This window comes from Pithys albifrons, chromosome 6 (genome assembly GCF_047495875.1).
Source record: "Pithys albifrons albifrons isolate INPA30051 chromosome 6, PitAlb_v1, whole genome shotgun sequence".
Classification (NCBI taxonomy): Eukaryota; Metazoa; Chordata; class Aves; order Passeriformes; family Thamnophilidae; genus Pithys; species Pithys albifrons.
Genome location: NC_092463.1, coordinates 65,066,163 through 65,088,780, shown reverse-complemented (window position 1 = coordinate 65,088,780; position 22,618 = coordinate 65,066,163). Strand labels below are relative to the sequence as shown.

The following is a 22,618-nucleotide window of genomic DNA, read 5'->3' as shown; positions in this document are numbered from 1 at the left end:
AGACTCCTGTCCCCAGTCCCTCTCCAGCTCTCCTGGAGCCCCTTTAGGCACTGGAAGGGGCTCTGAGGTGTCCCTAGAGCCTTCTCTTCTCCAGGTGAGCAGCCCCAACCCTCCCAGCCTGTCCCCAGAGCACAGGGGCTCCAGCCCCCTGATACAGAGTCATGCAGCTCCCAGAAATCAGGGGTAATCTGTTTTCCCTTTTCTCCTTCTTTTGGAGAAAGAGGTTTATGCCAGTTCTCTCTCTGCAGCTGTGGATGGGTATTTGTTCCATGTTCTGGAGAGGGCAGACTGTTGTGCAGATGTATTTTACTCTGGTGACAGCAGTAATTGGTAAGAAAAGGAATTTTATTATTAGACTTTCCTCCATCAACAGTTCTACTAAAAAGGAAAGAAATGGTGCAGGAAAAACCCGAGGTGAAACAACAACTAAGGCCTGCTTTCTTTATGGTCTCAACAGGAATTTAATGATTGTTTTAGTATTTCCATTACAATTTTATCCTGTGCTTAACAACAACACTCTTGGCCCTGGGTGATGGATTTCTTCCATTCCTTCACAGGTCATTCCCATCTTGGATGTTGATTGGAAAAAGCACCACATGTTCCTCAGAATCAACCCCCTCTCCTGGACACCAACCCCTGGGTTACAGGGTGATGGAGCACCTTCATCAGTGCTGTAGCAGGTGCTCCATCCTGCTTTGGGTCTGGAATGTTGGTGTGGTCAGTGAAAAGCCCCCAGGAAAGGCACTAAAGGCTATCCCAATAAATCCCACAGCACATGGCCCCTTCTTGGCCTGTGCTTGGAAGGCACATCATCCAAGAGAGGAAGACCAGCAACGTTTGAGATGCTGTGAGCCTGTGGACATGCAGCTGGTTTGAAAGTTAAACACATTTGAACAGTAGCCTGACCCTTAATACTTTTATAACTTCGTTACATTTATCTGCAGCTCAGACAGGGACACCTCATGCTCCCTGGGCAAGGAGTCAGGAGTTGTCTCCCCTTAGCAGATCACTCAGAGGTTCAAAAAACCTCCCAGAACTTCAGGTGATCACAGACTGATTAGGATCACCCTTTTCACAGAATCATCACAGAATGGCTTGTGTTGGAAGAGACCTTAAAGCCCACCCAGTGCCACCCCCTGCCATGGCCAGGGACACCTCCCACCAGCCCAGGCTGGTCCAAGCCCTGTCCAACCTGGCCTTGGGCACTTTGCTTCCTTAGTCACCCCTGTAGGAATCACAAGTATAGATGTGACATTTTTCTGTCTCTTCTGACTTCCACTAATGGATTCTTAACACTTTAAAGCCTGGCACTGTGGAAAGCACATGCAGATTCCCCAGGGGATGTTCCCAATGGACAGACAACCCAGAGGCTTCCAGAGATCGGAGGGCAGCATTTCCCCCAGAACATGGCATGTGGAATAAACCTCTTCTTTCCTGTTTCTTTACCTAGTTAGGTCTTACTCCTAGAGAACTGCTGCCTGCACCTTCTCCACCTCACCCACATACAGACAAATTGGTTTGGGGTCTCACTAATTACAAACAAACATTGGAGAATACTGGACCCAGCCAATTCCCTAGAGCTTCCCCATTTCACTAACTCCCACATGCCTTGATTTCATACTGACTCAGCTTTCTCACTACACTCACAATGACAACCACCCCAAAAAGTCTACATTAGATAAGAAACTTCCCTCCTATACACTCAGCAAATGAAGTATCAGCAGATGGAAAGGAATCCAGTCTCAAAGCTGCCCCCAGCTTGGTGGGACTCAACCTCCTCCATCCAGATTTCCCACAACTCAGCACCAAAGAGGAATGAAAGAAGCACAAGAATTAAGAGCACATCTTTTAAAAAAATCATATTCGTTATGTTCATCAGTGGAATTATGTGGTGCCACCTCTCCCCACGTCTGGTTTAGCCACCTCGGCCTCCTCTGTGCAGGACCTTCCTGGTGACCACCACAGGAGGCAGCAAGGCTGGGGAATTCCTCTGCAAGGATCCACTGCTGCTTATTTGTGTAGGTAGGCATCAAGCCAGAGCTCCCCTGAATCCTTCAGAGAGCTGCCAAGAGACAATCACACTTCCTTAGAGACAAGAAAACCAAATACAACACTATTGTGGGAAGAATTTCTATCTAGAGATGAAGCTGAGGAGATCACAGAGTGGTTTGGGGTGGAAGGGACCTTTAGAGGTCATTTAGTCCAACCCTCCTGCAATGAGCAAGGGCATCTTCAACTCGCTCAGGTTGCTCAGAGACCTTCAGAGGCAAGGAAATGTTGGCTACAGAGCCTTGGAAAGAGGAAGAAGCAGCAAACCACTGGGGCTACATCAGACAAAGACTGGAAGGCTAAAGGAAACAACAGAATTGCTTAGAATGAAAATAAAAGGAGCAAGTGTGAATTTTCAATGGAATAACCATTACCTGGGGGCAAGGAAAGGAAGAAAGGAATAAAAACCAAAGGATGTATGACAGTTAAAACTGATCTCTGTGCAAACATCTCTTTTCCCTGGAGACAGAGGTGCCAGACACGGCATCCCACTGACCTCTAACTCTCCAGAGCTCCACTGGGTCCCTCCCACTGGCACCTTCTGTGTGCTCTGACAGAAACCAGTGCTGTGGCTGCAGTTCTCCCACCCCTTTCATAATCATCTGTACCATCTACAGATCTTCTGTGAGCCAAGTTGAGCCCTCCTCGGCCCTGTCCCTCCCCTTTTCACTCCATGACACTGGAAAGCCCTTCCCTTGGGAACAGTGGATGGATACTCACTGCACAATGTCTGCAAAGGCCGTGAGCAGGGGCTTGCACTGGTACTCAATGCCATGCTTGGCACACAGGGACTTCACCAGAGGGGCCACCTTCCAGTAGTTGTGTCTTGGCATTGTAGGAAAAAGGCTGTGGGAAAAGAAAATGGGGATTCAATGGCATTTACCATCACCCCACAGAATTCCTGCCCCTCTCCTCTGCCCAAGCCCAGCAGTGCCCCAACCTCCATTTGTGTCACAGCCATTAGGCCTCTGCAGTGGTCTCTCTCCTGTCACTGCAGGGGGCTGGTAATTCTCCCATGCCTTGCAGCTCTCCTCTGAAGGGATGCTGGTGCTCACTGGTGCTCCAAAATATTTGTGACCCCCCCACTCATGTTCCCATTCCATCTCCATACAGAGAGCATGAGATTTACCCACATTACCTTTTGTATCAGCTCATAGAGAGAGAGAGAGAACTTGGAGGCTCTTCAGCCCTGCTGTAACCAGCACTCCTTGGAAGTCCCTGGCATTCCCAACCCACACCCCAACTCACTGGTGCTCAATTTGGAAGTTCAGGTGTCCACTGAACCAGTCGTTGAAAAAGGACTGATGAACGTTGCAGGTTGCCTGGAGCTGAGAGGAAAAAGCTGGTTTAGGAATGCCCCTTCTCACACACAACAGCAAGCAAGTACAGGTTTCTCATCATCACAGGAATTCTGGCTGAACACAGCAGCTCCAGGAGTTACTTCCAGGCCACAAGAGATGGCCAACCTGAGATATGTGACTGAGGAACTTCAGGGCACCGACTTGAGATAAGCCACAACAACCACGACTTTCACCTCTCTCACTTGAAAAAATGTATTCTGATTTCAGAACTAAAATCAAACAAAGCACAAGAGAGCTCTGGCTCATCCATTCATCCACGATCTGAAGTGCATTGTAGCATCTCTAACTATTCCCCCTGAGGCTTCTGTGCTGTGCATTTGAAGTGTCAGTCCCACTTCTGCACCTCCTTCTTGGCACTAATCACTGCACACAGTGAGGATGAGCTGCCTCTGTTCCCCCACTCCTGAGATCAGCTCCCTGGGACTTTTACACACCCAGAAGTGTAACCTCTCCCCTCAGTGTCACAGATCTCCATGGAAAAGGTCGTACCTGGGTAGAGAACCAGTCCACATTCTTATCATAATCGATGTGCATCGGGATGTGGTTCATTTGTGTAACCCAGACAAACCAGTTACTCTCTATAAACCTGTGCACACAAACACACAAAACCATTACAGATCTGCCACCCAAGCCAGGCCAAGGCAGCAGAAAACACTTGTACACACACAAGCTGGGTTTTTTGTGATAAAATGAACCCCAGGAGCCCCAAATATCTGATCAGATCAGACCTGCACAGACCTTCCACCTTCTAAAGGCACAAAAAAAAGAAAACCACTTCTGTCTTGCTGAAAGGAGAGAGAACAGGGAGCCATGAGACAAACAATCAGGAGGCTGAAGAAAAGGTGACAAAAACTGGGTAAAGAAACTATTGGAATGAGGGGCTGGATGATACCTGACTAACAGATGGAGCCCCAGGGTCCCCTTCACCCCCAGGAAGGGCAAATAGGTGAGAAAGAATCGGATGTAGAAGGACAACATCCAGGCCAGGTCCTGTAATGCAGGAAACAGAGAAAACTTGATTAAAAGGCAGGATTTCTGCCTTCTGAATTTACCATCACTCCCTTTAAAACTACCCATTAACTAATCCTTCCTCCCTGGCCCCATCACAAAGCAACCTGACACCAGCCATTCCCGTGCTTGGGAATCACCCTGGGTTTATGAGCCCACCACGGGGCAAACACCAGACAGAACATACCCTTAAGGCATCCCATTTTCCTCTGGATCTAAGGAGAAACCAAGCAGCAAGAAAATAAAAACTCCAGCCAATTAAATACATAATGAACTTTGGTTTACCTCCATCTCATCCCATTTTCCACTTCATGTTTCTTACAATCTCTTCTTTCCCTCATATTTAATTTCTCGTGAGTGTCCCACCTCCCAGGCAGGATAAAACAGCAGGATGTCTTCTCTCTAACCCCATCACAGAGAACAACCATCTTTTTTTTCCTGATTTTTCCCCCAAAGTTTCTAAAAACCATTCTAAACCTGTTCCTCCAAGTCTGAGATTTCCCAAACACACCAACTTCCTAAGAACTCTGAAAATCTACTACCCATTCCCTGTTTCACTTCACACTGAGCTGTGAGGATTCCACTTGAGGCTTTCTGAAATCTCCTCGATTTTTAAGAGATCGTTTTGCAAAACAGAGGCTCACTGAGTGCTCCTCCAACCCCCCTTTGTTATCCCATGGATAAGCACCCTCTGCCCCCCCCTCGGCAAACATTATTTCCCAGATCTTATTTCCCCAGAGATACACAGCTCAGAGTTCCTCCCAGGAATTCTCTGCACTGAAGGAGGAGCCTCCCCTGGAACCACGGAGCTCACTCACCACCCACTGCTTCCGCTGCACGGCGAAGTAGAAGATGTACCACTGGAAGTAGAGAGGCACCAGAGCTGGGGGACCAACTGGAGTGGAAAAACACATTTCAGAGGCATTAATGGTGGGCTGGAGAAGGAAGGGGCTGAGAGACTGCTGTCCAGGCAGCTGCAGAGGGGTGGGTTACTCACTGATGAAGAAGTACTTGTGCTGGTGGTTGTAAGGCATGAATTTCTTCTTTTGCACACCAAGCTGTTAAAACAGGCAAATCACTCAGCTTGTGACTGCCATGACAAGTTTTCATCCTGCCTTGGGTGCACCAGAGGCTGGGCAGTCCCTTGCACACAGGCAGAGACCTGCACTGGAAGCTCCATCCCTACAGGTGGCACAAGTTGCCTAAAAATGCTTAAACACCCACACGAGGCACTGAGAGCAGTTTGCTGCCAAACAGAGTTTTAGGGGGAAAAAACCTCTCCAAAACACAACCTATGATACTATTAATAAAGATGACAGTGTGTAGAGCTCCCACCTACTTGCCATTAGTCCCCAAGGCAGATAAATGAACATCTAAACATTAAACTGTGTCCATGGGAAGGAGAGTGAAGAGATTATACTGCCCCGAGACTGGTAATTTTTCAGTGTTTGCCGTTTCAACGTAACAGACCACGCCACTGACACCCTTAGGAATGCCATTCTAGCCCTGTACATGTTCAAACCAATTCCCAGCGGCCCATCCCTTAATTTCAATGCAAATCAGAGCATTTCAAGTGACACTGTGAACTTAGACAGCTGTCTTTTTAAAGAACCAGTAAATGCTAAAGCCACTCAATGACCTGAGCTGTACCACAAACAGAGCTGGACTCCAGATCGGACTCTGACACCCCCCCTCAGGCTGAGGCCCCCAAAACAGCTTCTTTGATCAGTGACTGTCAAAGTTCCAGACAGCCCTGGCTTGTCACCTGCTGCTTCATTCCCCAAATCACAATTAGTCACACTGAGCTTGGAGAAGAGAGAACAACTTGTCATTTTATCTTTGTACTACTGCAAGTGTCTCAGCAGGGAAATGTGAACTTGTAGTCGTGGCAGATATTTCATTCTTATTTTCAAACACTGCAAAAATGACTTCTAGTGAAATTTTAAGGATATAAAGACCTCAGAAGCACTGAAACATCGAGGTATTACTAAGGAATATTAGGGACCAGTAGAAGGCAAAATAGCACTTTATATAACTTGCTGACTGAACCAAATGCTCTGTAGCCTCCAGGCTCTCTGCAGCTTTCCAAATTTGAACCCTACTGCTGTAACCTCCCAGTTTTGATGAGACCTCACCTCTACAGAGAGTGTTTTTCCCAAAGCAAAAAACAAGGGGTGCATGTTGACGTCGGGGTCCTTCCGGAAGCAGTTGGGCTTCGCGTGGTGCTGGAAGTGCAGGTGATTCCACCAGCTGGCTGGGGCTCCCTGTGGGAACAGATGAGAACAGTGTGTCCTAAAGATGCATCCCTTGCCTTTAGTCCTCCTTCTCCTTGGATTTGGTTTATGCTTATCCTGCCCCTGCCAGCACCCAGTGCCCACCTTCAGATGGCCGATCACGAACTTGTGCACCCAGTGGTTCCACCTGGACTTGCTGAAGACTGAGAGGTGTCCAAAATCATGCTGCAGCCAGCCAGCCTGGGCCTGGAATTAAAAAAACACAACAGTGCTGCTGGGGGAAAAAAAAGAAGTGTCAGGGGGGTCTGCATGTGAAAAGGGCTTTCTTCTCCCACCCCCAACGCTCCTCGCAGCGTAGCCCTGGACAGCAGGAGCACTCCCACTCCTAGGACCCAATTCAAACACTCCTCTTTTACTACAGACCAGCACACTCCAGATTTTGCCTAATGACTTGTAGTCCTGGGTAGCTGTTTTCATGAGGAAGTAAAGAAATCCTGGGAGAAAAACAGTGGTGGAGCTCAGAAACAGCATTTATTCCCTCACAAAACCGCACTGAAATCGGCAACAAAGTCTCATTTAAGGAGCAACTTGCTGCTGCCTCCTCCGAGTACTTGTAATTCCAAGGGGATCAGCTGGCCACAGGAGGAATAGCTGGGGCTTTCAGAGCTGCTCTGCCCTCTCCTCTAACTGCCTGCAAGTTCCCATGGGAACACCGTGGCTTGGCCCCTGCACACAGCCCTGGCGTCCTGGCATGGGGGAGCTCAGGAAGGCTGGAATAAGGAGGGCTTTGATGGAACAGGGCAAGGCAAAAGCAGGGCAAAGCCTGCTCTGTCCCAGCAGCAGGTCGGGGCTCTGCAGTTTTGCCCTTTTGGTGGAAATCAGAGTCCACAGTGAGATTTCTCCTGTGCCAATGAGCACCCAAGTCCCAGACTTGGGGCTTATTTTCCACAGCTCCTTACCTGGACAGTGCCCAGAAGCAGCGCAGAGAACAGGAAAGGCACCGTGGATGCTCCAAAATACCAGATGATGAGCCAAGCTGCCACATCCAACAGCAGGATGTGGCAGAGATAGAGGATGAAGAAGGTGTGGTTGGGGTTGAGAAGCCCCATTTTCTCAACAGTTGCACGGAGCTCACGGAAATCTTCCACCAGCTTTTTCTGTGGGGAGACACAGAAGTATCTGCTGGTCAGAAAATGTCTCAGGGACTTAGAGCAGCTCAGTTTCCCTTCTGAAGGATGAAAAGGGGGAAAGCTGAGGGTCACCTGGAGTCAAATCTTCACAAAAAATACTAATAGGGACATGGAATGAAGGGGAAACTTCAGCCCACACAGTGATTCCAGGAGATGCTGCCATGCACAGGGAAATCTGGCTGCCAGTAAGGGAAGTTAAACAGCACAATTTCAAATCCCAAGTCTATAAGACACTCACGTTCTTGCTGGGCTCAAAGCTGGGCTGATCTGGTGCCAGCTCCCCAATCAGCAGTGGGCTCATGTACTTCCTTACCAGTGTCTTGTCAAGATGGAAAGCGATGAAAGGATCCTGAAACAGGCACCGGAACAGGAGGGAGAAAACCAATCATTCAGGAGGCAGCAAAATAAATATATGTCATGGTAGGCTGGACTCAGCAGAAAGCAACCCAGCTAAGGGAGCTGGCTCAAGCAGATTTTATTGCTTTCCACACATCTTATTGCTTCCTTCACACCAGAAATGAGCACTGAGCAACCTGGGCTAGTGGAAGGTGTCCCTGCCCATGGAAGGGGGTTGGAACTGGAGATTCTTAAAAGTCCCTTCCAATCCAAACCATTCTGTGATTCTATGACTTGAAGCTCAGTTCTTTGTCTCATTTTCAGGCTTTTTTCAGCCTTACCATTCAAAAGATCTCTGCCAGGGAAATCAATGACTTTTATAATTTAAATGTAATGTTCATCTCCATGGCAACCAGGTAAAGAAAAAGAGTTATCCCTATAAATTCTATCCCTATATTTAAATTACAAATCCTCTGAATACACAGGGCAGTTTGACATCTACTTCCTACTGAAGAGCTCCCATTTATTTCTTTTCCAAATTTCTCTCCCAATATGTATCTGCCTCAGCTTAAGGAACTTTATTTTTCTTTTCCGAGACAATATTTGCCTGTTGTGCATCACTTTGTAACCCTCCCGAACCAGGCATTGTTTATCACTATAATTACTAGGTCATCACTGCATGCTTTTAAAATAAATTATGCTTTTAAAAGATCTCCAGTCAGGAAAGGGGTTAAAAATCTGGCTGATGTTGCCAGCTCTGGGTCAGCTGTAGTATCCTTTCTGCTCAGGGTTACTGAATAAAGGAAAAAAGAGAAGGGAGCCAACATTTGCATTTTCTCTTTGGAAAAGGGGAAGAGGAATAGGGAGGAGTATGTGGGCAGAGCAGAGGAGGATGGCACCACACATTTAAACCAATCCTTTCTAGGGAGGCTGCAAACCCTGGCAGAGCAATCCCAGCTGGAGGTTAAGGGCTGGCTGATGGCACCTTCTGCAAATCACAGCACTCCAGTGGCACCCAGCAAGCCAAAAGTGTTCTTTCTTCCCTTGCCATTTTTTCCTGGGTTTGAGGAGTCCCGTTCTCTTCACTCCCAGGACAATACTGCAGGCAAACAAAACTTGGCAGGGGCTCCTGAGTGGTCAGCAGTTCTACTGTACCCAGCAGTGGCACTGATGGTATCACCTAAGGAATGCAGCTGGCTGAAATCCCACCATCCAGCCATGCTCAGGCCACAGGTTGAGCCCTTTCTGAGCACAGAATCACAGAATGTTTAGGTGGGAAGGGTCCTGTAAAGCTCATCTCATCCCCCTGCCATGGGCAAGGGCACGTCCCACCTGCCCAGGTTGCCCCAAGCTGCGTCCAACCCAGCCCTGGACACTTCCAGGGATGGGGCAGCCACCACCTCTCTGGTAATCTTGTTCCAGTGATGGGCCTTCGAAAATGCACCCTGACCTCATGAGGGGTGTGCAAATTCACATGTTATCTTTGTCTTTAAATTATATTTATGTGATGAGATCTCCATCTGAAGATCTCAAGTTCCATCTTTTCTGGTTAGGGACAAACTGAAATGTAGTCCATCAAAATCACTTGAGGGCTAGATTCACATCCCAAACCCACCCTCGGGCCCCACTAGGTACATTTGGAGAAATTAATTTTCTTCTGTGAAAAACACAAGCAGACAAAAGAAACACTCTGAACGAAGTCACCCCGCACCAACTCGAACAGCGCTAACTGCGCTTCCAAACAGTCGCTGGCACTCAGACACGAGTGATTCATTCCTTTTGATGACTGAAATACGACTATCAGTAACATTTTGCTCTGGTGCCATCTCTTGGAAACACGGTGCTGGATTCTCTAAAGTTCCGGGAGGCTGAATGTGCATCCATGAACTTGCGAACAACAGCCCTGCGTGCGCACACCCAGCGGTGTCCCCGCGCCCCCGCGTGTGCCGCACGGGTCAGCCTGGACATGGAATATTCTGATGGACTCTGCGTGCCACAATCAGGGAGCGTTCCCCGCCCGCCCCCAGATTAATGCCCGGTTTGCGCGGTTTTGAGTAATTCCCTCGGAAATGTTGTAAAAACAATCCCCCGAGAGCACCGCGGGGCGCGGGGTCTGTACCGCACACAGGAGGCACCGACACGGGATCGCGATAAAGGCGCTACCCACGAGCTCCTCGCTCCCTTCTGTGCCCAGCGATTCTCCCCCGCGCATCCCTCGCTCCTCCATTCCTCCATCCCGCGCGGGATGCGGGACGAGCCTCCGCCGCTCACCGTGGCGTCCTGCCCGGCGTAGTGGCTGATGACCCGCGAGCCTCCCGGGTGCCTCCGGCAGAAGTGGCTGATGTCGTAAACCTTCCTGTGGATCACCAGCCAGCGTTCCTGCGGGGCCGACCCCCGCCCGTTCCGCTGCCCTATCTCCTCCCAGGTGAAGCGCCGCAGCCCCCGGCCGGGCTCGGAGCCCTCCATGGCCGGGCTCGGGCGGGTTCCGGCCGGGTCGGCTCGGCTGAGCTCGGCTCAGCTCGGCCCGGCTCCTCCTCCGCGATTGCCCCCCGCCCAGTGGGCTGCGCTCGCCGTGCGCCCGCCCCCGCGGCGAAGGTGCCGGGGATGCTGCGGGATGTGGGGATGGACAGCAACGGACGGGAGGGAATTTGGAAGCCCGCAACAGGCGTCCTCGTCTGTCGTGGCTGGAATGGTTCACAGAGTCATTTAGTTTGGAAAAGTGCTCCGGGACCGTCGAGTCGAGCCGTTCCTCCTCCAGCACTGCCCACCTCTAACGAATGTTACAAAATCACAGAATTTTTAGGGTTGAAGAGACCCCTGGAGATCATCCAGTCCAACCCTCCTGCCAAGACAGGGTCACCTGAAGCAGGAGAAGGCATCCAGGCGAGATTTGACTCCTTCCAGGGAGTGAAATCCCACAACATCCCTGGGCAGAGCCCGTTTCACTGCCCTGCCACCCTCCACGGAAAGTTAGTCCTCATGCTGAGGTGACACTCCCTTTGATTTAGTTTATGGCCATTGCTCCTCATCCTGTTGCTGGGCACCACCGAAAAGACGTCCCCACGTGGCTATAAATCCCTCCAGGTCATCCCTCCAGGTGATTCCACCACTGTCCTGGACAGCCTGTGCCAGGGCTTGACAAGCCTTAACTACAGTTTTACTCATAACCAGCTTAAATTTCCTCTGGCACAACTTGAGGCTCTTTCCTCTTGTCCTGTCCTCTTACCTGGGAGAGGAGACTGACCCCCACCCAGCTACAACCTCCTTCCAGGGAGTTCCCCTTCCCCACACTCAAGTTGCTTATTTTGAACCACTTTCAGCACCTGTTTTTCCTTATTTCTAGGCTGAGGGTGCCTCATCTTCCCTGCCCTTGGTTTTGTCTCCCCTTTGCAGCAACCCCCTCCCTCTCTTCCATCTGTCCTGCCTCTCCCTTCCAGCTGCCACAGTCTTTTCAGTTCCTGTGGCTCCATTTGGCTGCTCCTGCCTGGATGTGCAGCCAGAGGGAGGAAAGGTGTTACCACAGGTACATATATCACATAATAGCCCTGCAGCTGGTTCTCCAACAACACGCTGTAGAATAGCGTTAGGTGAACGATGGTAAACAAGACAAATCCGTCTGTGTGAGGCTTCGTGCATATGAATAACAAATGCACATTAAAATGCCTCTCCCCACATTCCTCCCCCTTCCCCCTTTTCAGAGTAGCACCAGTCTGCTTCCTGATATCTCATTATTGATTCCAAGTTTCTTTGTTTTCATTCACACCTTCCAATCTGACCTAGTTACGGCAATTCCAGTTGAATGTAACCATAGAAACAAAGAACCACCAGGCTGCATCCCTTTGTGTTCTGAGCATCACCTGATGGCTACATCACATCTTGGAATTCTATCCCTGCAAAACACTGGATCGAACATACTTCTGTCCCTCCCTTTAGCACTGGCACAGCTAATGCAGGGAGGCATCCCTTCTTCTAAATACTTGCACTGTTGTCCATGAAAGAAAAGCTTCTCTCCTTATCTCAGGAGATAACCATCTCACAAACATAAGCAGAAAACACATTAATAAATATTGAGCTTCTTTTAAAATATAACCATTATAACTCAGAACTGCGTAGCAATTATCTAATTTTTTTTCCTGACTATCTGCTGCACAAAATAAAATTAGTTTAAATTTAGTTGATATCTCTACGTTTTCCTCGTAAATAAAGTCAGTTTTATTTTTCCTATACAATACATTAAAAGAAAATAAATGTTACCTTCCTACACAAGTTAAAACTCTGGGAAATTGTTGTAAGGGATTTTAACAGGCAAAAAGCACCACTGAGCTGGATAAACTCCACTCTTGTTCCCCTCATGCCTCCTCTGATTTCGGCTGTAAGGGATGTTAATGCCTTATTAACTCATTTTCACAGGCAACGATCCTTGGAATTCTCTTCAAAACCTCTTCTGACACCAAATCTCTGGCTGTGCTTGTTTTCCCCCAGCAGATAACTCAGCCCAAGGTAAGACATGGAGGCTACTGGACTCATTCAACCCTACAGTGCAGGTTCTCGGGTCCTGCTGCCAGTTGCCAGCAGTGGCTGTTTCTCCTGCCCTTGTCACCCTCAGGATCTCCGTGGGTGTCTCAGAGACAAGAATGGGATCTTTGTGACAGAGACAGCAAGGGAAGAGCAGCTGCTGTTGTGCTCTGACCAACATCCTGCATCCAGCTGGGACTTTTGGCACCAACAGCCAGTCAGGCTCTCCTGGAAGACAATTAACTGGGTAAAAGGAGACCTTCAGTGTCCTGACTCCTTGTTTCACCTTCACTACTCCCATATCTACTGTCATGGTCTAGCATGGTCTTCCCAGGCTATCAAAGATCACCCAAAATCTGAGGGGAGATACGAGATGTACTTTGATTCAGATTTCTGATCGGGCTGAAAATAATTTCTAACATCTTAGATGGCTGGGGGGGGTCACCATAAGGTGTAGAAAATATTGAAATTCCTTATGCCACTACCATGATTTGGCTGTAACATACTTTAAAACACCCAAGTGACCCGGGTGACAGTGGATCACTAAATATTGGGGCATCTGGTGACCAAACCAGAAAGGAGATGGATGGCAAGGATGGTACTCTTTCTTTTATCATCAGGGAAAATGAAAGAGAATATTGGATGGTGAGGTCTCAAACCACAAGAAAATTAAAAAGGAAAACTAAGAAATACTGAAATGCAGTTTACAAGAGCAAAGTCTAGAAGAAGAATCAGTTGTTGCCTTTGGTTCAGGCTAAGAAAAGCTGAAGATTTACAAGCTGCTGTCATCACTGCAATTAAAACAGCCACACTGATGAAGCAAATGCTGGAGGAAACCACTGATTTTATCATTTTACTACTACTAGGGAAGAGCTTGAAGCTCATGACAGTAACACCACTCCTGCACGAGGTTTAGGATCCACGTGTGCACTGGAAGGATTAGTGTAACACCAGAAAAAAGGGAGAGAAACTTGAAATATTTCCCCTGTTCTTGTTGGGTTGTTGGGAATGAGCTGTAATAGCTGAACAATTTGGCCTGAGTTTGTGTTGTACCTAGAACTCTTTGTTTAGATTGCTAACACTCTATCATGACCATAAATTCTTGATTTTGAATATAAACAATGTATCTTCAGCCCATATCAACTTTATGAATTATTTGCTCAATTCTCTGCCCTAAAAACTGATTGTTAAAATTTAGATGCAAAAAATAAATGTGACAAAGAAAAAGAATGAATATATTATAATGTGGATTAACAGGAGGAGGAAGATTGGGATTTGGGAGGAGTTTACATCTTGCCACAGAAAGCAAACAGGAATACATAAGGGATGAGATAAAAAGAAGCTTATTTTTTGTCCTTCAGAAGAAGTGAATTCAGATTAGTAACTGAGGGAGTGAGGCAGTAATTGTTTAGAGTTTTATACATTTGAAAGCAAAATCTGAGTGAGAAAAAAAAGGAATGAATCTGATGATGACAGGAGAACATCAGCAGAATGGACCTTTCATTAGAAATTATTACAAATGAGATTCTGCTGAGGAGGCAGCGCCAAACCAGAGCATTTCTCTCTTTGTTCCTGTGCTGGTGGGGCCTTGCAGTGCCTGCTGCTTTCTGTGCTCCGGCAGTGGATCCTGTGCTCTGCTTCCTGGCAGCCAGAGCAGTGTGTGCCCTGACCCCGATAATCCCCCTGCCAGCCCAGGAGCCTCTGGGAATGTGAGTCCCTGCCAGCCAGGGCACAATGGGCATTTCTGTCTCGGGGCTGCTTTTTTCCCTTGTCAACTCCCTCAGCTCTCGGCCACTCTCCCGTGACTGGAAAAAGTGTCACCAGCTCAAGATGCTGGAATATGGCAGAGGAGAAAATATCATCTTTGAGAGCATTTTGCCTCTGTTTCAAACATACCAAATGCTACAGCACCTCTGCTGGGTTCCCTCACCTCAGGCTTCATGTTCCTGCATCCAATTCCCCAGCCCAGTCAGGATGTCATGTAGCTGTTTCCCACTACGTTTGAATTTATTATTCCCCCAGTTCAGAGTTTCTCAGCCCTTCCTTCTAGTGGAAGGGAGGGAAAACCTGGGATCCTTTCTCTCCTTACATGTATTTTTCCTTGGCAAAGTAAAGGTATTTAAAAGTCCAAAGATGCAGCTAAATCTGATCTCCACAGTATTTTCCTCCCAATAGTCTCAGATCCCACTTTCTGCCTTAGCCCATCCCATTTTCCCCTTCACATTCCTGCTCCATGTCGCCCTCATGCAGCCCTTGCTCACTGCTCCCTCCTGCTGCCTCCTTTTCCCACCACATGCCAAGTCTGTCCATACCGAGTGATGGAGAAAACTGGGGAAAAAGGAGGATTTTCCCTGCCTTATGGGGACTACAGCTACAGGGCATTTGCAGGTGCTGGTGCCAGTGCTGTTGCTGCTGTCAAAGTCAGCCTCCAGGTGTTAATGGAGCCCTTTCTAAAAATCAAATTAAAAGAAACTTATTTGGTCTTACCAACTTCTACATAAAACTCTATAAAGTGATGAGACAACAAGCACAGAATAAGTAATTTTTTACTGCATTTTTAAAATGCTTTCCTCAGGATTTCAACTTCTTTTACGTTAAACCAATGCATGTCACATGAACTACCAATTTCCCCTGCTTTTTCCCCATTCCAGTCTATCTCAGCAGGATTTTCTTGACTTACTCATCCCCTTATGCATTTATGCATCACCCTGAGGAGCAGAGATCCCCATTCTACATGTGCTTCCTGCAAGAAGGAATTCTCCCTCCACCTCACGCTCCTCTCTACCCCCTCTTCCACACTTTCTTTTCTTTCATGTCTCTCACCTTTTTTGCCCCCATCTCGTGACTATTGGGTGAAACTCAGGGGTTTTATGTCCTTCACACAAGCTCTTTGTGCCATTAAAGCTACACATTGCAGCCACTGCAGCCTTTCACCTACTTGGCCATAGAGCAGAGTCTGTTCTCCTCTCTTTGCTGGGGCTGGTTTCTGCCCCAGGAGCCAAAGAAAACTGAGAACAAATGCAGCATGAAGCCTGACTGGCTGTGCTGCTGGAGGATGAGAGAGACAGGGATTTGCTTACAGGCATCTTTCAATTATTTGTCATTAAGTTATTGTACAGTGATGTGGGAGAAATATCCAGATAAGGAGTTCTGGGTGCTGACTTTGCCTCTGTGTTCATCTACAGGTAAAAGAGTCATGTCCAAAATGTAGCAACCTCCTTATCAGCTCATTTCTCATTTCATAGAATCAGCACAGGGTCTGGTTTGGGTTGGAAGGGTCCTTAAAAACCATCTCTTTCCAACCCTCCTGCCATGGGCAGGAACACCTTCCACTAGCCCAGGTTGCTCAACCTGGCCTTGAACACTTCTAGGGATGAGATACCCACAATTTTTCTGGAAATCCTATGCCAGGGCCTCACCACCCTCACAGGGAAGAATTGCTTCCCAATATCCCATTAAAACCTGCTGTCTGTTGGTTTAAAGCCATTCCTTTCACTGTGTTGCCCACTGGGCCTCTCCCTCCTCTTAGACATCTCCCTGTTCTTCAGCTTTGCAATCTGCTTGGTTTGCAAAGGACCTCTGAGAGCTAAAGCACAACCTCCTGGCTCAGAGCAGAGCTATGGCCCCTCTCAGCACAGTCACATGAACTAGAGAAACAGATTTTCAACTGCTCTTAGGAGGAAAATCACAGGGATTCACCAATTGTACACAGCCAGGATTAAAATCCCAAAATTCAAACAACTCAGCAAGTGTCACAATAAACTTTTCCCACTTCACAAGCAACGACTTTCAGGTCCACCTTAATGGAGTGTCTCACTGTAATTTAGAATGATCCTTGTCAGAGGGCTATTTTGGACCAAACTAAATAAAACTAGCAAGTCTTAGGAAAACATTCCTTTCATTTCTGACTTTCCTCACCCTACACCACAGGAAAAGCCTCTTTAATAGGCTGAAGTTCTCCTGTGGCATTAACACCAGGCAGAACCAGAGGAAAGCTGTAGCAGGGCTTGGCACAGAGGCAGCACAGAGTGGTTCTCTCTGCTGGAAAAGGTTTTGTTCTCTGATTTTGATGTCTGTTCCTGTTGCCTGAGTAGGGAGCATGGATGGAGAAAAGGAGAGGAACAAGATACTCACCAATGTCAGCTCCTCCAGACTAATGGGAGCAGGGAAAAACAGAGCATCCCTTGCCTGTGCCTGCCCCAAACCATGGCTAGAGCTGGACAACAGTACCAGGACAGGAGGCACCTTGTCCTTTCACTGGAGTAGGTGGCTTCTCATCCTATGCTACCCTTCAGCATTGAGGTGTGGGAGTTGGTTAAAAAGCAAATTCCCTTGTGAATTAAAATATTGGATGTGAATTAAATCATTTGCTAGGACAAGGGGAATGGTTTAAACTAAAGAGGAGAGATTTAGATTGGATATTAGGGAGAAATCCTTCCCTGGGAGGGTGGGCAGGCCCTGGCACAGGTTGCCCAGAGAAGCTGTGGCTGCCCCATCCCTGGAAGTGTCCAGGGCCAGGCTGGATGGGGCTTGCAGCAGCCTGGGCTAGTGGACAATGTCCCTGTCCATGGCAGGGGGTGGAACCTCATGATTTTGAAGTCACTTCCAACCCAAACCCTTCTGTTATTCTCAGGTTAACCATATGGATTATTCCTTCCCCTGCTCTGCCCCAGACAATGCCACTACAGCAAGGATTCATAATCCTTCCACGAGATTAATAATCCTTCCATTTATTCATGGAAAATAATCACAAGAAAAGATCCCTATCTCCACAAAAGCTGGGGATCACACCTGCCTGGCTCTGGAAAGTGGTCACAGACACTCTCAGAGGTGAAAAAAGCAGCAGGGAAAGTGCTCTGAGTTGTTTCTGCCCTTGCACCACAACACCTTGTGTATCCTAAGCCAGGCATTGGATGTGATAAAGTGCCCCACGGCAAGGAAAAGATGGCATTGTCCCACCTGTTCATAAACTCATGGCCCTGGGCAGGAAAATCTGGCTGAGATCAACCAGCTCTCCCTGAGGCACAGGAAAGCTGTGAAGTCTGGCAGCCAACCATGGCAGAATTGCAACATCTCCTTTTTATGGCTCACGGTGAGAAGGGAGGTGAGAAATCTGGGTGGGGGAAAAGGAGACAAAGAAAAAAGAAAGGGGATAAAAGAGGGATGAAAAGGAGGCAAAAGGTAAAAAAGGGTCCAAAGGTTTAAAAAGGTAAAAAAGGGGGGAAGGGGGGAAAATAAGGAAAGGGAGAAAGAGGGAAAAGGTAGGGAAGAGGGGAAAAGGGGGGAAATGAGGGAAGGGGAAAAGGGAGGGAGGGAGGGAGGGAAGGAGGAAGGAAGGAAGGAAGGAAGGAAGGAAGGAAGGAAGGAAGGAAGGAAGGAAGGAAGGAAGGAAGGAAGGAAGGAAGGAAGGAAGGAAGGAAGGAAGGAAGGAAGGAAGGAAGGAAGGAAGGAAGGAAGGAAGGAAGGAAGGAAGGAAGGAAGGAAGGAAGGAAGGAAGGAAGGAAGGAAGGAAGGAAGAAGAAGGGGGAAGGAAAGAAGAGCGGGGAAATATGAGGAAGAGGGAAGAAGAAAAAGAAAGGGGGGAAAAGAGAAAGTGGGGAAGAGGGAAAACTGGAAAAAGGGGGAAGAGTGAAAAAGGGGGTGAAAAGCGAAGAATGGGGAAAAGGGGAGAAAATGGGAGGAAAGGAGGGGGAAATGGGGGTGGAAAAGGAGAAAAGGAGGAAAAAGGGAGTAAAGGGGGGAATGGAAGGGAAGGAGACAGAAATGGGGGGAAAGGTGAAGAAAGAAGGGAGAAAGTGGAAAAACACGGGGAAAAGGGGAAGGAAAGAGGGGGAGAAGAGGGTAAAAAAGGGGGGAAGGGAGGGTAAAAAGAGGGGGTGGGAAAGGAGGTGAAGGCGAGAAAGGAGGGAAAAAAAGGAAAAGAGATTAAAGGAAAAAACGGGGGAAAGAGAAGGGAAAGATAAATGAAAATTAAAAAAAAAAAGAAAACGGGGAAAAGGAAGCCACAAAAGAGAAAAAAGGGGGGAGAAATAACGGGGGGGGTAGGGGGGACAAGGGGGGGTAAAGTGGGGGCAGCTTTTTAAAAGAGGAGTAAAAATCTCGAGGACATGGAGCCGAGAGGGAAGCGGAGGAGGAGGAGGAGAAGGAGGCGGCGAGGGGTTCCCTGCCGGCTCCGGGCGGGCGGTCCCAGCCCGCGGCCGCCCCGGGTTCGAAAGATCGGGCCGGGCCAATGGCCGGCAGCGAGAGGGCGGCGGGACGGCCGGGATTGGCTCTGGGGCTGGGCTGATCCCGCCGAGAACCGCGGCGGCTCCGCGTGCGGAGGATGCGGGACGGGGGGAGAACGTCACGGGAAGGAGGGGGATGCTGGAGGGGGGAGGATGCCGGCGGTGGAGGGGGATGCCAGCGCGGGAGGGGGATGCCGGGGTGGGAGGGGGATGCCGGGGTGGGTGGGGGATGCCGGAGTGAGGAGGATGATGGAGGGGGGGAAATGAGGGAGGGGGGAGAATGCCGGGGTGGGAGGGGGATGCTGGAGGGGGGAGGATGCCGGGGTGGGAGGAGGATGCCGGAGGGGAGAAGATACCGGAGGGGGGAAGATGCCGGGGTGGGAGGAGGATGCCGGAGCGGGGAGGATGCCAGGCTGGGAGGAGGAGGATGCTGTGGCGGGGGGGGGAGGATGATGCCGGGGGAGGGAGGAGGATGCCCGAGAGGGGTGTGCGGGGGGGTTGGAAGGGGCCGAGCTTCCCACAAAACAGGGCTATGTGCGAGGAGAAAGTGCACCAGTGCGGGGACAGCCAGCCTAGGGGGCACTTCCGAGCAGGCGGAGAGATTCCGAGGGCTGGGAAGCGAGACACAAAGAGAAGGGAGGACATGAGCGAAGGCGAAGGGAGAGAGCAGGGGATCAGCTGAGTGAAACCCCGCAAGGAAAGCCCTTCCCCTTCGGCACATCCCTAAGAAACGCAGGGACAGGTTCCCCCCCGCCTCCCCCTTTGGGCAAGAAGACAAAGAGCCGAGCGGCCCCATGGGGAAAGGGGGTGAGCAAGGGGGGGATTCGGGCGAGCCGGCGGCGCAGATCCGCTTCTATACCTGGGACGAGATCCAGAAGCACAACCTGAGGACGGACAAGTGGCTGGTGATAGAGCGGAAGGTTTATAATATCACCAAGTGGGCAAACAGACACCCAGGGGGGCACCGAGTGATCAGCCACTGCGCCGGCGAAGATGCCACGGTAAGGACCCCCCGCCCCGACCCCCGCGGCTCTCGGGGCTCCAGCAGCATCCTCTGGCGGCTCCTGCCCTCCCGCAGGGTCTGCAGGGAACCCCCTGCTCACCTCCTGCCCGTCCCCGTGTCCCTCCCACCTGCTGGACACCCAGCTCAGCCCTTTCGCTGCCCGAAGGAGCGGAGAGCTCGGTGCGAGTGGATGCAGCTCCCGGAGCCCTCGGCAACCCGCAGCGCCGGCATTGTCGGCTCTGCTTAAACCCGGCCAGTTCGCCTTTGTCTCTGCCCGTGCCGTGCCCGGAGCAGCGAATTCAGGAGCCAAGTGTCGCCAGCGTGTCCCGCGTGTGTGACATGCAGAGTCACAGCCAAGCACGGCAAGGGTTAAGGCGAGGCCAGGCTGTGCCTCAAAGTTGCTTCTGTGAGGAGGGTGAGCTTGAGGCTTTGAAACAAGGAGCTTTTTAGCTTTTTTTTTTTTTTTTTTCCCCAGGAGAGAATTCTTTAGAGAATTTAGTTACAGGTTGCTACAGAAAAGGAAACTAAAGCAAAAAAAAAAGCAAACCTTTTTGCTGCTGCTCCAGCTGTTCGTGTGCTGGGTTCAGCCACTTCTCAGGTTTCAGCAATTTAAAAAATTAAGAAGCCAAACCAAACCAAACAATCAAAAAACTCCACCCAGCCTTGAAAAAGGAACAAATTAGAAATAAATTGTTTTCTGGAGTTTCCCTCAAACCCACCTTCCTTAGAAGTGCATCCAGAGATCACCTTCTCTCCTCAGGGCATGTTAATAAAATTCAAACTGCCTCAGAGCTGTTCCCCAAATATGCAGAGCCCAAGCAGTAACATTAACTGCTGGTCTCCCACAGCCCCTGACACCTTGCCAAGAACGAGGTGCCATATGTGACAAAATGATTTGGCAGAACACAAACCTTCCCTGTCCAGCAGTCCCCATTTCCCTGCCTTCTGTGGTTATTTTCCATTCTTTTCCTTGAAACACTGAGCTGCATTTTGGCATTCCTGTCCCTTTCCAGTAAATCCTGTGAATGAACAGCTTTCTCTGTCAAAAAAGATGGGCCAGGTTTTACTTTCAACTGCTTAAACACAGAACTGGTGAGTTTGGAGGAATTTGACTCCTATCCCCAAGGATTTAACTCCAATATCTCCATTAGAAACAAAAAAGCATCAGCTGTTGCAATGTCTGGAATCCTTAAAAGGGAGGCTGGAACACAGGCTGGTGGTTCTAGCACTGCTGGTCCTCCTTCCACCTCCCCACCTACCTCATGCCATGAAGTCACGGTCTTAAAAAGGCTCTGAAATTGTTAAATCACCACTCTGAGCACTAAAACGGGATTGGCATCAGTTTTCCAGCTTTCCTGTGGTGAATGACAGTTTACTGCCAAAAAACCTTCTTATTCAGGGTGAGAAAGGCTTGGCCTTTACCCTGTTGAGCCTTAGCTGAGGAGTTTTATTCTGTGTTGCAAGGTATCACAACTGGAGGACTTCAGGAGAAGGAGAAGGCAGTGATGAAAATGTTTGCATCCCTGTTTTGTACACGGTTTTCATCTTCCTCAGAGTCTCCTTAGCAACACGTGTAGATGGCATGGAGTGCCAGGCCAAGGGGGAATGGCTTCCCAGGGACAGAGCGTGGGTTTGGATTGGCTATTGGCAAGAAATTCTTCCCTGTGAGGATGATGATGCCCTAGAATGGATTTCCCAGGGAAGCTGTGGCTGTTCCATCCCTGGAGGGTTGGACAGGGCTTGGAGCAACCTGGGTTACTGAAAGGTGTCCCTGAAATGAGGTGATTTTTAAGGTCCCTTCTAACCCAACCCATTCTATGATTTTTAGGCCACACTTTAACACAACATCCTAGTTTGAGACATCCTGTTCTGGTGTCACCTCATGCACAGGACGGGAGGGCAGGGACACCCTGCATCTCTCTGTTCCAGAGGTGTTCAGGGATGTTAAAGAACATTCCTGTGCTGGCTGCTCTAAGCACATAGAATGATCAGGTATAGTTCCTATCTCAATTATACAAAGCTTTTTTTTTTTCACCAAAAGGAGCTGGAATAAATCTCATGTGCCCATATCCTGTAAGACACTTTAGCTTATTTGGTCAGTAGAGCACAGAGTTGGGAGGGCAAGTGCCAAAATCACACAGTAATTCCCAGAAACTATCTTTTGCCTTTTGCTCTTTATCTCCTCTAGTGCAGAACTGAGGACAATCCCAAAATTCAAGCACTGTCTTATATTCAGGACCTATTAATAAAGGAGATGCATGTCATATAGCTAATACAAACATTTGTTGTTGAGTAACAACTGTGTTTTGACAGCCACATTTGCATTTCTGACCAGTTCCCCCACTTACCTTCCATCCCCCCCCAAGGAATTGAACTATTCCGTTCAGGGGCAGAATAAGGACAAGGCCCTGGAAAAGGCATGACAGAGCATTTATAGGCATGTGTAGAAAACAGGGAAGCTGGCAGGGAAGCTCCAGGTAGACAAAAGTACCTTTTAGGTGTATTAATACACCTAAATATTACTAACACATGTTATTAGTACATATTATTAATGTATTAATACACCTAAATACACTGAAATTAATATAACACAAACAGCATCTCCAGCAGAGTGACAGGCAGTACCCAGTCAGACCTTCAAAGATTTTTTTTTCCCATTACTTTAAATAATATTGAGTGAACATTCTTCTAATATGTT

At 48.8% G+C, this 22,618-nt stretch overlaps 2 protein-coding genes across 3 annotated transcripts in view; one reads left to right on the top strand and one right to left on the bottom strand.

Moving 5' to 3' along the window:
* Positions 1 to 1,844: 1,844 nt before the first annotated feature.
* Positions 1,845 to 20,660, bottom strand: LOC139673524 (acyl-CoA (8-3)-desaturase-like). Of its 2 annotated transcripts, none has more exons than XM_071559270.1 (12): positions 20,640 to 20,660; positions 8,081 to 8,191; positions 7,612 to 7,809; positions 6,797 to 6,898; positions 6,554 to 6,682; positions 5,416 to 5,476; positions 5,237 to 5,313; positions 4,303 to 4,400; positions 3,900 to 3,996; positions 3,298 to 3,377; positions 2,770 to 2,895; positions 1,845 to 2,062 (listed from the first exon to the last, which is right to left on the bottom strand). In XM_071559270.1, exons 2-12 carry the CDS (start codon positions 8,141 to 8,143, stop codon positions 2,011 to 2,013), a joined length of 1,083 nt encoding a protein of 360 aa, XP_071415371.1. In that variant the 5' UTR covers positions 8,144 to 8,191; positions 20,640 to 20,660; the 3' UTR covers positions 1,845 to 2,010. The 2 variants fall into 2 exon arrangements, with proteins under 2 accessions (XP_071415371.1, XP_071415370.1); XM_071559269.1 differs by lacking the exon at positions 20,640 to 20,660 and adding an exon at positions 10,450 to 10,740.
* Positions 19,399 to 22,618, top strand: part of LOC139673523 (acyl-CoA 6-desaturase-like) — a 15,594-nt gene continuing 12,374 nt past the window's right edge. Inside the window, exon 1 of the mRNA XM_071559268.1 lies at positions 19,399 to 19,918. Coding sequence (XP_071415369.1) covers positions 19,712 to 19,918 — 207 coding nt within the window. The 5' untranslated portion in view covers positions 19,399 to 19,711. The remainder of the gene's footprint in view (positions 19,919 to 22,618) is intronic.

What these genes read in the sequence shown, in the direction of transcription:
- LOC139673524 (XM_071559269.1), bottom strand. Translation starts at nt 10,644, where the DNA reads ATGGAGGGCTCCGAGCCCGGCCGGGGGCTGCGGCGCTTCACCTGGGAG. An exon ending in GGGCTCCATCTGTTAGTCAG is followed by an intron (nt 3,997 to 4,302) that starts GTATCATCCAGC and finishes TTGTGTGCACAG; the next exon opens with GTTTATAGAGAGTAACTGGT. An exon ending in GCCTTTGCAGACATTGTGCA is followed by an intron (nt 2,063 to 2,769) that starts GTGAGTATCCAT and finishes GTCTCTTGGCAG; the next exon opens with CTCTCTGAAGGATTCAGGGG.